The following is a 13,520-nucleotide window of genomic DNA, read 5'->3' on the forward strand; positions in this document are numbered from 1 at the left end:
AATCATCGAAAACCTAAACCCATCTAGGCTCCATTCCGCTATCAATTGTTTAAGGGTGATGTTGGTTACTGAATGGGCCTCTAACCTGTGTCCTGCTGCTCTTCTTTTTCATCTCAAGCGATGCCAAGGACTCAAGGGTATAGCAATGTTCTTCCAGGGGTAGACTGCATTTTTCTTTGGACCTCAAATATTCCTAGCACTGTGAAATGCTTTAAATTGAAGGTATCCTGACCAATGCCTGAGAATTGGGCAATGATTGCATGATCCTATTTTGATGGTGGCAGCCAATTAATGAAATGGAATCCTTCATGATTCGTGATGAATTTTGTGAGGAATGTCGGCCCATTTTGGTGCTTCCAATATTACACTGGAAAAGATGAAATGTTCCCCATTTTTCTGCCAGTTGCGCTTGGGAACATTTAAGAAATTGTTGCCTGATGAACAATGCAGTAATCATCTGATGGATTTACCTGAGAATTAATGATTGACTGATGTTGCCCATGGCAACTGGAAATGAGACAAACACAGATTTCAGAGCTGTGGTGACCTTGGACAGCCATTGGCAGTGCTTTCCTAGTGATGCAGGTTAACTGGAAGCTAATTTCTCAGAGACAGTATAACTCACGTCATGGTCTTGAGTATAGCACATATATGAAGACAGTTTTCCCTCAGAGATGGGAAGGTAGGTGTGTTTCTGCCTCTATATACCTATTGGTGAACTTTGCCAGGGGGAGACAGTCAATTTAGGAATAATTTTACTGAGTGCCTGTCCTTTATCCTCCAACTGAGGCAAAAAAGTAATGGGATTCTTATTAGAATTCCAGCTGTAGCTTATAGATGATATAGCTAAAAAAATTCAGTTCAAACTTTCATCCTAAACCTGGAAACATTGCTCTACACAAAAAATGTAAAAATATCCAACCATCATTCTCACTCAAATTGCAGTTTCAAATGTCAGCACTCAGAGATCATGGGTCCCCCTTTAAAAGCTGACTTAATTCAGCATCGATACACCTTAGTTTGGCAGATTCATGTGAGTAAAATTAGTACCTGACTGGCAGGAATCCTGAGAAAATGCATATGTGCTCATGAGCTTCACATTAACAATGATCTTTTGTAATGAAACTCTTCCCCAAACACCTCTCCACAAAAAAAAACTTGGCTCCTGTAAATCTATTGATCAGATTGACCTGCGCAATTTTTCAAAACCAACCACAACATTTTGCACCAGGACCAGCTGTGACAGTTGACAAATATACCCTCCATAGCCTGTTTACATGCAGTATTGGCCTTGTAACACAAAATCTTTACTACATCCCCGGGCTGGGCTTAAATAGCCAAGTGGTTATGGCACTGGGTTTGTAACCCCAAAATCAAGAGTTCAAATCTCACAATGGCAAACTATGGAACAATGTGACTTCACCTGAAACAGACGGAAACGTGTTTGTACTCGAAAGAGTTACATCCCTCAACAGCGCAAAGAGTAGCAACCTAGGGTGCCAGACAGTGGCGTTATTAGAGAGGCCGGACGCACACTGGGTCAGTGCCTACTAGAACACCTCGTGCAGTCTGCAAGCATGGTCCTGAGCTTTTAGCCGCCTGTCGTTTTAATTTTCTAGCTTGTTCCCACTCTGACCTCACTCTCTCTCTCTCTCCTGGCCTAGGGCAGTGTTCCAATGAAGCTCAACACAGCTCAAGGAACAGCAGCTCATCTTCCGACCAGGCGCTTTACAGCCTTCTGGACTCAACACTGAGAACACGGAGTTCAACGAATCTAGATCCTAACCTCTGCCCCCAATTTGTGTTTTGTTTATTTTTCTTCCTCTCTCTCTCTCGTTGCTTTCTCAATCCCTTTGTTTTACATTCGGACGGCTGCTACCCTGCCATTCACGCCACACCTACACACATCATTTGATTCTTTACTTGTCCCATTACCACTCTTCTGGCTTTGTACCGTGACACCTTTTGTCATTTAATCTCTCCTGCCCTCCACCCTTTTGTTCTTCTTCCCAGCCTCCCTATTGCTCAAAACCTATCACAGTTCCAACTTTTCTCACTTCTGCTGAAAGGTCATGGACCTGAAACGTTAACTCTGTTTCTCTGTCCACGGAACGCTGAGGGTTCCCAGCATTTCTTATATATTTTATATTTCCGGTTTCCGCAACCGCAGTATTTTGCATTTATGTGAAGCAACAAAGAACTTTTTACCTGGGAGATAACAGTCCCCTTACTGCAAATAATAAATAATAACGGAGAACTTAGAAATACTGGCGACAAAGTGGGAGCTCAATGAACTGCATTTGTATTTAGCCTGAATCACTAATCTACTCAGTGTCAGAACCAAAAGAAGATTAACTCATCACGGTAGGATTTCTATTTTAGGCAACACAAGCAAATGGCTGCTATTTCTAAGCCTTACTGGTTACAGAATGACACTGTCCATTTATCCATGATAAACATTATGAACTTGAAATTCCAGGGATCATGAAGGCAGAAAGTACGATTCCCGTCCCAGGAGGGGGTGCCAGGGTGAGAAGGGGTGGGGGGGCTTTATTTCCACCAAGATTCCACTCAATTCCGACCATTGAATCCCAGTACGGGCGGGGGTGGGTCAGCGGCGAAGGGAGAAGGGACTATTTGCTGACAAGGGGAGATTATTGTAGGACCAAAAAGGAGCTGGACGATAGGGTGAATGCTGATAGGCGTCGGAGGGACTCAGTTCTCCTTTCTTAGGGAAAGGTCATCAAACCAAAAAAAATTGTTTTGTTCCATTAGGATAAGAAGATTAAAAAAAAACCCAGATTTTCTTTGGGGGGAGGGGGTCTCACCAGCAAACGATCTCTCAGTTCTCACAACAGCACCGTGCTGCTCCAATGTTCTTACTGACAAAGCAGAGAGCTGCCATTGACGTGTCTTTACAGGTGTAAAGTGTCCGGCCTGGCCATACAAATGACCCTGTCCCCAGGGTTTGAAATGGGGCATCCAGCTCATTGATGAGGATTATACTCCACAGGCAGCAGAGCCCAATTCTGGGGCTCACACTTACCCAATGACAACGGATCTTGAACTCGGATTGTCCTGATGAAGCCAACGTCTCAGCAGCATCCAAAACTTTAAAAAAAAATGCTGCTTCCTCGAGTCCTCATTTCACAAATTGCTAGGGGTCTACTTTTGCACAGTTCCAGCCAGGGTCACATCGATTTCCTGGTCTCAGACAAACATCAACCGCTGAAGAGATCTCTGAGACAAGCAAAAGTATCCAAGTAAGGATGTTAAATTCAAAAATTACATCATGGGAACATAAGAGTTGCTAGGTGAAAAACGACCAAGGTCCATCCAGCTCATTCTCTACCAACCTGGTAGTCGCATGATACGATGATGAGTGTTGTTGACTAATAATAGTAATCAATCTTTATCAAGTCGTCTCCAATGTAACCAGACACAACTTGAGGAACACCTCAGTAAGTGAGAGCTTTGGAAACCAAATGTCCAAAGTCATCTGTATCTCCCAAGCTCGTTGTTTCCTAGACTACTGCTGTTAGTTGTCAGTTGGCAACAATCATTTGATTCAAATTGTTTGCGGCAATTGAATATAAGTTAAACTCCACCTTTCAAATCACTCGCTAGGTATAAACAAACAACCAGCTCAAACTGCAATATCGTACTAGCATTTGATTGGTGGGACTTATAAATGATCATAAAGCAGCAATATGTTTATGCAATTTTACAGGAAGTTTAGCAGTTTTTATACATCTGCAGAAGAAAAAAAACTATTTTTTTCTGCTATACCAAAGAGAAATAATTGTCAGTTTAGGGAACAAATGTGTAAGATTTTTACACAAGTGCCAAAGCAGAATGGTGATGCAATGAATTGGTCAATAACATAGTACAGAAGATGTACTGGACAGACACACAGATTAGTAGCTGTTTTTAAAAAAACGATCCATTTGAGATTGTGTTGGTCAGTCAGAGAATGTTGGAATGGTGTGGGAATCTAAAAGAAAAAAAGATAACTTTTTTTTAAATTAGCAAAGGATGTTAATAAAAGGAAACAGCTAGATCAGTATATGCGTGTTTTCTTCCTTGGTGAGCTGTCTGGTCTTCCATAAAAGACATGGAATACAATCTATATCGGACAACTTACACACTAAAATAGTAATGCACAATTGCAATAATCATTTTGATAGCTGATTTTGCTGCTTATTTTAGAGCAATATAGTAACATCTTTAACATCTAATGTGCCTATAGCATTTTGCATACTCTTTTTGAGGATTATAAAACTTTCTATGCAATAAACAGCCCAGATATGCCATTCAAGTCTTAAAAAGAAAAACAAACTTGCATTGATGTAGCCTCCTTCACAACCTCAGGACATCCTAAAGCATTTTACAGCCAATGTGGTACTTCTTGAGATGCAGTCACTGCTGTAATGTGGGAAACAGAGCAATCAATTTCCACACAGCAAGCTCCCACAAATAGCAATGTGATATGACCAGATAATTTGTGTTTTGATATTGAGTGAAGAGGAAATATTGCCAAGGGCACTAGGGGTAACTCCCTGACTTTTCTTCAAAATAATGGCATGGGATCTTTTACATTCACCACCCAGAGAGCAGATGGGGCCTCTGTATAACATCACATCCAAAGTGCAACACTCCTTCATTACTGCACTGGATTGTGTGTTCATGTTCTGGAACAGGGCCTGAACCCACAACCTTCTGACTCAGAGGGGAATGTGCTACCAAATGAGCCATGGCTGACACATGGCTTCTCCTAGCATTAATTCATTAGTAGGTGTAGACATCAACCAAATGTGACACTGAATCCTAAAAGTTGGTATAATTTTTGGGCTAATCTCATAGGTTTTTCCATTTCATGTAAATTGCCTTCATAGGTTTTTTTTTCATCGTTGATCTCTGTTAAATGGATCTAAGCCAGATGGCGAAGTATGAAACAAGGCATCAATCTTCTCCTTGATGGTAGGTTTATTTACAGGATGCAGCCTTACAGAGCTCTGCCTCCTACCAATAACCCAGTCTCTCAGCTGACTCTTTTTATATGTGATCCCAGTCCTTAAACAATGTCTATCGCTTGTGTAACTTCATCAACATAAACAACAAACCATTAGTAATTTCATATCTAAATGCTGCACTTGTGTTTGCTCTAAAATTGGGCAAGTCCCAAGCATTGCATTTGGATCAAGATTTTCTATATGTTTAACTCACCTTGTTTAAAGGTGTTTCTCAAAATGTGCTTGAGTTAATCTTTAATCTGGGCAGTTAATAATTAACTTAATTGAAAAATCACAGACCAGGCTGACCTGTGGCAGGTAGTGAGAGAACCAACAAGGAAAAACCTAAAACAAAAATAGAATTACCTGGAAAAACTCAGCAGGTCTGGCAGCATCGGCGGAGAAGAAAAGAGTTGATGTTTCGAGTCCTCATGACCCTTCAACAGAACTGAGTGAATATTAGGAAAGGGGTGAAATATAAGCTGGTTTAAGGTGGGGGGAGAGAAGTAGGGGGTGGGGGGGTGTGGTTGTAGGGACAAGCAAGCAGTGATAGGAGCAGATAATCAAAAGATGTCACAGACAAAGGAACAAAGAGGTGTTAAGGTGGTGATATTATCTAAACAAACGTGCTAATTACGAATGGAGGGCAGGGCACTCAAGGTACAGCTCTAGTGGGGGTGGGGTGGAAAGACTAACAGGGCATACAAGATTTAAAAATAATGGAAATAGGTGGGAAAAGAAAAATCTAAATAAATTATTGGAAAAAACAAAAGGGAGGGGGAAGAAATGGAAAGGGGGTGGGGATGGAGGAGGGTGTTCAAGATCTAAAGTTGTTGAATTTAATATTCAGTCCGGAAGGCTGTAAAGTGCCTAGTTGGAAGATGAGGTGCTGTTCCTCCAGTTTGCGTTGGGCTTCACTGGAACAATGCAGCAAGCCAAGGACAGAAATGTAGGCAAGAGAGCAGGGTGAAGTGTTAAAATGGCAAGCGACAGGGAGGTTTGGGTCTTTCTTGCAGACAGACCGCAGGTGTTCTGCAAAGTGGTCGCCCAGTTTACGTTTGGTCTCTCCAATGTAGAGGAAACCGCATTGGGAGCAACGAATGCAGTAGACTAAATTTGGGGAAATGCAAGTGAAATGCTGCTTCACTTGAAAGAAGGGTTTGGGCCCTTGGACGGTGAGGAGCGAGGAAGTGAATGGGGCAGGTGTTACATCTTTTGCGTGGGCATGGGGAGGTGCCATAGGTGGGGGTTGAGGAGTAGGGGGTGATGGAGGAGCGGACCAGGGTGTCCCGGAGGGAACGATCCCTGCGGAATGCCACTGGAGGGGGTGAAGGGAAGATGTGTTTGGTGGTGGCATCATGCTGGAGTTGGTGGAAATAGCGGAGGATGATCCTTTGAATGCAGAGTCTGGTGGGGTGATAAGTGAGGACAAGGGGGACCCTATCATGTTTCTGGGAGGAAGGAGAAGGCGTGAGGGCGGATGCGCGGGAGATGGGCCGGACACGGTTGAGGGCCCTGTCAACGACCGTGGGTGGAAAACCTCGGTTAAAAAAGGAGGACATGTCAGAGGAACTGTTTTTGAACGTAGCATCATCAGAGCAGATGCGACGGAGGCGAAGGAACTGAGAGAATGGGATGGAGTCCTTACAGGAAGCGGGGTGTGAGGAGCTGTAGTCGAGGTAGCTGTGGGAGTCGGTAGGCTTGTAATGGATATTGGTGGACAGTCTATCACCAGAAATTGAGGCAGAGAGGTCAAGGAAGGGAAGGGAAGTGTCAGAGATGGACCATGTGAAAATGATGGAGGGGTGGAGATTGGAAGCAAAATTAATAAATTTTTCCAGGTCCCGACGAGAGCATGAAGAAGCACCGAAGTAATCATCGATGTACCGGAGAAAGAGTTGTGGGAGGGGGCCGGAGTAGGACTGGAACAAGGAATGTTCCACACACACCATAAAGAGACAGGCATAGCTGGGACCCATGCGGGTACCCATAGCCACACCTTTTATTTGGAGGAAGTGAGAAGAGTTAAAGGAGAAATTGTTCATTGTTCAGCCAGACGGAGGAGATTAGTGGTGGATGGGGATTGTTCGGGCCTCTGTTCGAGGAAGAAGCTAAGGGCCCTCAGACCATCCCGGTGAGGGATGGAGGTGTAGAAGGATTGGACGTCCATGGTGAAGAGGAAGCGGTTGGGGCCAGGAAACTGGAAATTGTTGATGTGACGTAAGGTATCAGAGGAATCACAGATGTAGGTGGGAAGGGACTGGACAAGGGGAGAGAGAAGGGAATCAAGATAACAAGAAATGAGTTCCATGGGGCAGGAACAGGCTGACACGATCAGTCTGCCGGGACAGTTCTGTTTGTGGATTTTGGGTAGGAGGTAGAAGCGGGCCGTCCGAGGTTGGGCGACTATCAGGTTGGAAGCTGTGGGAGGAAGATCTCCAGAGGAGATGAGGTCAGTGACAGTCCTGGAAACAATGGCTTGATGTTCAGTGGTGGAGTCATGGTCCAGGGAGAGGTAGGAGGAAGTGTCTGCGAGTTGATGCTCAGCCTCCGCGAGGTAGAGGTCAGTGCGCCAGACAACAACAGCACCACCCTTGTCAGCAAGTTTGATGACAATGTTGGGGTTGGACCTGAGAGAACAGAGAGAAGTAAGTTCAGAGAGAGACAGGTTAGAATGGGTGAGAGGAGCAGAGAAATAGATGTCACGCCAGATCCTTTGAATGCCGAGGCTGGTGGGGTGATAAGTGAGGACAGGAAAAAGCTACTTGACCTTGTCCTCACCAATCTACCTGTAGCACATGCATTGATCCATGACAGTGTTGGTAGGCACACAGACCTTGTGGGGCCAAGGTCCCGCCTTCACTATGAGGACAAGCTCCATCATGTTATGTGGCACTACCACCATGTTAAGTGGGATAGATTCAAAAAAGATATAGCAGCTTAAAACTGAGAACCCATGAGGTTCTGTCCATCAGCAGCAGCAGAATTGTATTCCACCACAATCAGTAGCCTCATGGCCCAATATATCTACCATTACTATCAAGCCAGGGGTCAACCCTGCTTCGATGAGGAGTGTCAGAAGCAGCATCAGGCATACCTAAAAATGAAATTCCAACCTGGTGAAGCTACAACACAAGACTACATGCATGCCAAACAATGTAAGCAGCAAGCAATAGACAGAGCTAGGCAATCCTGTCTCCATCAGATCAAATCAAAACTCTGTAGTCCCACCACATCCAGTTGTGAATAGTGTTGGACAATGAAGCAACTAACTGGAGGAGGAGGCTCCACAAACATCCCCATCTTCCAGATTGCAGAGATGGGTGTGTGAGTGCAAAAGACAAGGTTGAAGAATTCAGAACCATTATCAGTCTGAAATGCTTAGTCTCTGGTCCAGCTCGCCTCTTCCTGAGGTCCCCAGCATCACAGATGCCAGTCTTCAGCCAATCCCATTCACTTCTTGTGATATCAAGAAACAGCTGAGCATACTGGATATGCCCAAGGCCATAGGTCCCAACAGCATCTCAACTGTAGTGTTTAATACTTAGGTGCAGAACAAGCACCAAAACAACTAGCTAAGCTGTTCTAAAACAGCTACAGCACTGACATCTATATTACGGTGTAGCAAATTGTGCCGGTATATCCAGTCCACAAAAAGCAGGACAAATCCAATCAGGTCAATTACCAGTCCACCAGACTACTCTCAACCATCAACAAACTAACTGAAGGAGTCATCAACAGTGCCATCATGCAGCATTTATTCACCAATAATCTGTTCACCAATGCTGAATTTGGGTTCCGCCAGGACCACTTGACTCCAGATCTCATTGCAGCCTTAGTTCAAACATGGATAAAAGAGTAGAATTCCAGAGCTGAGGTGAAAGCTGCTGTCCTTGGCCTTAAGGCAGCTTTCGACAGAGTATGGCATTAAGGAACCCTCATCAAATTGAAGTCAATAGGAATCTCCCCAGTGGTTGGAGTCATACCTAGCTCAAAGGAAGATGACTGTAGTTGATAGAGGCCAATCATTTCAGCCCCAGGATTCCTGAGGGACCACCTAGATGCAATCACCTTCAGCTGCTTTGCACATTGACCTTGTTCACTGATGACTGTATAGTGTTCAGTTCCATTTTCAAACAATGAATCAATTCATACCTGCATGCAACTAGACCCAGTCAGTAACATTCTCACCACAAAAGTGCCAAGTAATGACCATCTGCAACAAGAAAGTCAAACCACACTTTGATATTCAACAGTTTCACCATCACTGAGTCCCCCACCATCAACAATCAGGAATTCAGCATTGACCAGAAACACTGTGATTACAAGAGTAGGTCAGAGGCTGGGTATTTTGTGATGAGGAACTCACCTCCTCACTCTCCAAAGCCTTTCCGTTATCTACAACCTTTCTACCCAGCCCTGCAAGCACCACCTGCTCCTCATGTGGCAGAATCTGCACATCGCACATTGGGTTCTCGGATTGCTGATAAATCCATCGAACCACAGGAGCAAGTGATCCTCGATCCCATGGGACTACTTAAGAAGAAGATTATCTACAAGCTGCAACTCAGGAGTCTGATTATATTTTCCACTTGCCTGGACGAGTGCAGCTCCAACCACACTCAAATAGCTCGACATCATCCAGGACAAAGCAACCCACACGTCTGACACCCCATCTACCAATTTAAATATTCACTCCCTCCACCACCTATGCAGTGGCAGCAGTGTGTACCACCGACAAGATGCACTGCAACTCACCAAGGCTCCTTTGACAGCACCTTCCAAACCTGCAGCCTTTACCAACTGGAATAACAAGGGCAGCAATGCATGAGAACACAATCACCTGCAAGTCCTCCTTCACGCCACACTTGACTTGGAAATATATCACTGTTCCTTCACTGTCACTGTGTCAAAATCCTGGAACTCCCTCCCTAACAGCACTGTGGGTGTACCTACACCACATGGACTGCAGTGGTTCAAGAAGGCAGCTCACCACCACCTTCTCAAAGGAAATTAGGGGTGAGAAATAAACACTGGTCTTGCCAGTGACACCCACAGCCCATGAATGAAGGAAAAAATTACTATATTGGATTTATAGTCTCAGTTTTATATAAATCAAAGTTGTCAACATTGTTGCCAACCAATCAGCACTCTCTTCTCATGCAGTATAAATTGTTGTTCCCTTTACTGTTGGGTTATCTTGCAAGCTGTCCTGATGAGTGCAAGATGAAAAGCTTGGATAGCATGTCTCTTTTTTCAGCAATACTCTGTCTTACCAAATGACTACTTGCCAACATTTCTCAATTCTTTCTATTCCTATCCTTCCCTTATTAAAAATGGAATGAAAAGCAAACTTGCTTCAACTGATAATTAAAACTATTGTTAAAAAGTAACAAAAACATATGCAATTAAAGTATCTGGAGTTGTACTTGAGGTTTTAAAGGTTAACTGAGCATACTATAAAAAGACAAAAATTAGAAATGAAATAATGGAGCCAGTTTGAATGGGATACAGGAGCAGCATGTTCTTGGTCAAGGGCAAGGAACCAGCCAGAACTCAGAGTTTAGTTCAAAGGCCTCAATTTAAACTCAGCAGGAATCAGTACATGAACCATCAGGTTAAAATTCTACCCACGCTGTCTAATTCTAGAGAATTTACACTTGAAGAGAAGATTTATCCATCCAGGAAAAGAAATAATCAAATTCTAGTCATTGTCAAAGTGTGATTTGCATTTAACATTTGGATGGTTTTCATCCATTGCTAGTTGGTACTTCAATAAAAACTCCGTTCAATTTCAGACAAACTTCATTTGGACAATTTATTCACTTTTTGACCTCAGGATATGGGCTGATGCCCATCCTTAATTGCCCTGAGTTTGTGCTTCATAACAATAGTTTGCACAGCTGAGAAAGCACTAAAACGGCAACCATACAGTGTGCAGTAGTTTTCACATATAGGCCAGACTGGGCGGGTTACAGAGCCGCACGAGCTTAACATCACAACCTTTCCTTGTGATTGCGCATCAATAACCAGACCTGAACTCAACCTGTGGGTCGCTTGCACAGCAGCATGACTGTCTCATTACAGATAATAAAACTTGCACTTAAGTAACAACTAGAAACTTGTCAAAGAACATTTTGAATTCTACGTTAAATCATGAACAGTTAGTATCAAAGATTCATCAAGTTTTACAGCCTCTGTCCTAACAGGTGCATTTTTGATCGTGGCAATGGAAAAAAATGTCTCATTTACATAGAAAATTATAAATCATTTCTTCATAAATAGGGTTTTCTCTCTCTCGCTTCACATCCACTTCCATGCTCACAGACTGCCAAGCTCAGAGAATAAAACATCCTCAAGTATTTTTTCCCCACTGTGTTCCTTAGGATCTGGTCTATTGTAGAGTTGTAACAACAGTTTACATAATACCTAAGTATGCTAAACTTGTGCTATTTTCAAAGTCTTAATTGGAGTTCATCATAATGAATCATTCTACTTGATGAATTAATATACCAAAATGTTAATTTGCACCTGCTAATCTAATAATGGATTAACCGCAATATAATCTATTATTTATACCTCACATAGCAACAACTCATGACAAATTGTTCCTCAAATCCAGCTGGTCTACAATTGAACAATTTAGCAGAGATCCAAAGCTCTAACGTGCTCATGTTTTCTTTACCACAAGAATCACCGGCTTTTCACATTCATAGGTTTATGACAAACCACCAATTGTATTTCACCTAAATCTGTACTGTTATGATATGGCAGGTGGTATTTGCCAGGCTGACCAAATCTACAAGGGGAACTTGGCCACACTATCCCAATGGTTTTGCAATTTGTATTTATTATGAGAAGGCGTGTGCACTGAAGTCAGAAGTAACGAGTCCACTACCACCTTTAAAGATTTTAAAGATTAAATTAAAATGTCTATTAACAAAAGAAGAAAAAAAATACTTAAACACACACATAAGATTATAGTTACACAGTTATAGCAGTTCCAAAAATTCCTACTTAACCAGACTTCTAACTATGCACCCCTTTAAGGCAACAGTCCAAATGGATTCCAAATTTATATAGTCATCCAGCAATTTTACCACATACACCCACTGGACAGTAGACTTCCAAAAGCTTTTAACACAACTTTGGTTACTGGAACAGCAAACTTCTTCAGGGTGGCTAGAGGCTTTTTCCCCCAAGTCTGTTTCCCACAGTCACCTTTCAAGATCTCACACAGCCACACCTCACACAGCCTTCCAACCTTCGTTCAATATATTTCTCCCTTCTTGATCTGTAAATCCCATTGTTTCCACTTGGCTTTAGCAGTTACTTTTCTCAGAATATAAAAATCTTTCGTGTTCTCATTATGGCCAGCACTTCTGGGAAAAATCAATGTAATAACCCTGCCTTATTATTCTTGCCAGTTGCAAAAATCTTATATCCTTTGAAAATCAAACACCTTTCACAATTACATAAAATTCAAATTTCATTCACACCATATCTGTTAACCTTGCCTGGGTTTCACTCATCTTTGTTTCAATGCCTGTTTTACACCTCACTTCTTTGATAATTTAAACCTCATAGCCTATCCATCTCCAGTCCAATTAAATCAGCCACATAAACAGAACCACACCCACAAATCTGCTTTCAAATATCCCACAATAATATTAGGACAAATATGATAGTTTCTTGACAATAGGGAGTCATTTTGTGAAGTTTTGAGATTTTTTGGAGTAAATTATATTTTTGACTGTCTAAAGATGGTCACAATGAAAATATTTATGCTAATTCTGAAGTAGCGTGAAGACACACGAGAAGCCAGATTCTCATCCTCTAATATCAAGTCTATGAAGAGAAATATTTAAAAAGCACAATTTTATACAAGCGTCCTCATCATACATAGAAGAAATTACCTTAGCTTCTATGATATTTACATTATCGTCATCCTTTGAAAATTGGCATGGTCTATGACCACGATCCACAATGCCACTGCCAGCTAGATCTGGATTGCAGAGCTTCAGTGTCGCTGGGATTTTACCGTGTTCTGTTGGGTCCTTTGTAACTGAGGCTGGCAATTTTAGATGTGATTCAAAGAATGCCTTCCTTTGGCTCACAATAGAACCAGGACGAGGTGTCCTAATGACTGTCTCTGAACCTACCAGAGGCAAAAGCATATTGAAGAATATTATCTGAACTCCTGTGGCATATTACTTAATACATAATCCCCATTGGAAAGCATACTATTTTGTTTTTTCTGTAGTGACTTAAGTATTTTAAGTATTGCTGAAAAAAGACATTATGTCAAAGCTTTTCATCTTGCACTCATCAGGACAGTTACATGTTATGTGATGATGGTGTGATCTGGCAGATGATGTGTGCCAGGCAGACCAAATCCACAAGTGAAACTTAGTCATGCTATCACAACAATTTTGCAATTTGTCTTTATTACAAGAAGATGTGTGCATTGAATTCAGTAGTAATAAGTCCACCAAGACCTTTAGAGGT

At 42.4% G+C, this 13,520-nt stretch overlaps 1 protein-coding gene across 1 annotated transcript in view; it reads right to left on the minus strand.

The window, feature by feature from the left end:
• Window positions 1–13,520, minus strand: part of LOC121292749 — a 90,901-nt gene that overhangs the window by 61,906 nt on the left and 15,475 nt on the right. The window contains exon 4 of the mRNA XM_041215096.1: window positions 12,929–13,170. Within this exon, the coding sequence (XP_041071030.1) occupies window positions 12,929–13,170 (242 nt within the window). The remainder of the gene's footprint in view (window positions 1–12,928; window positions 13,171–13,520) is intronic.

Source organism: Carcharodon carcharias, chromosome 20 (assembly GCF_017639515.1).
Source record: "Carcharodon carcharias isolate sCarCar2 chromosome 20, sCarCar2.pri, whole genome shotgun sequence".
Taxonomy (NCBI): domain Eukaryota; kingdom Metazoa; phylum Chordata; class Chondrichthyes; order Lamniformes; family Lamnidae; genus Carcharodon; species Carcharodon carcharias.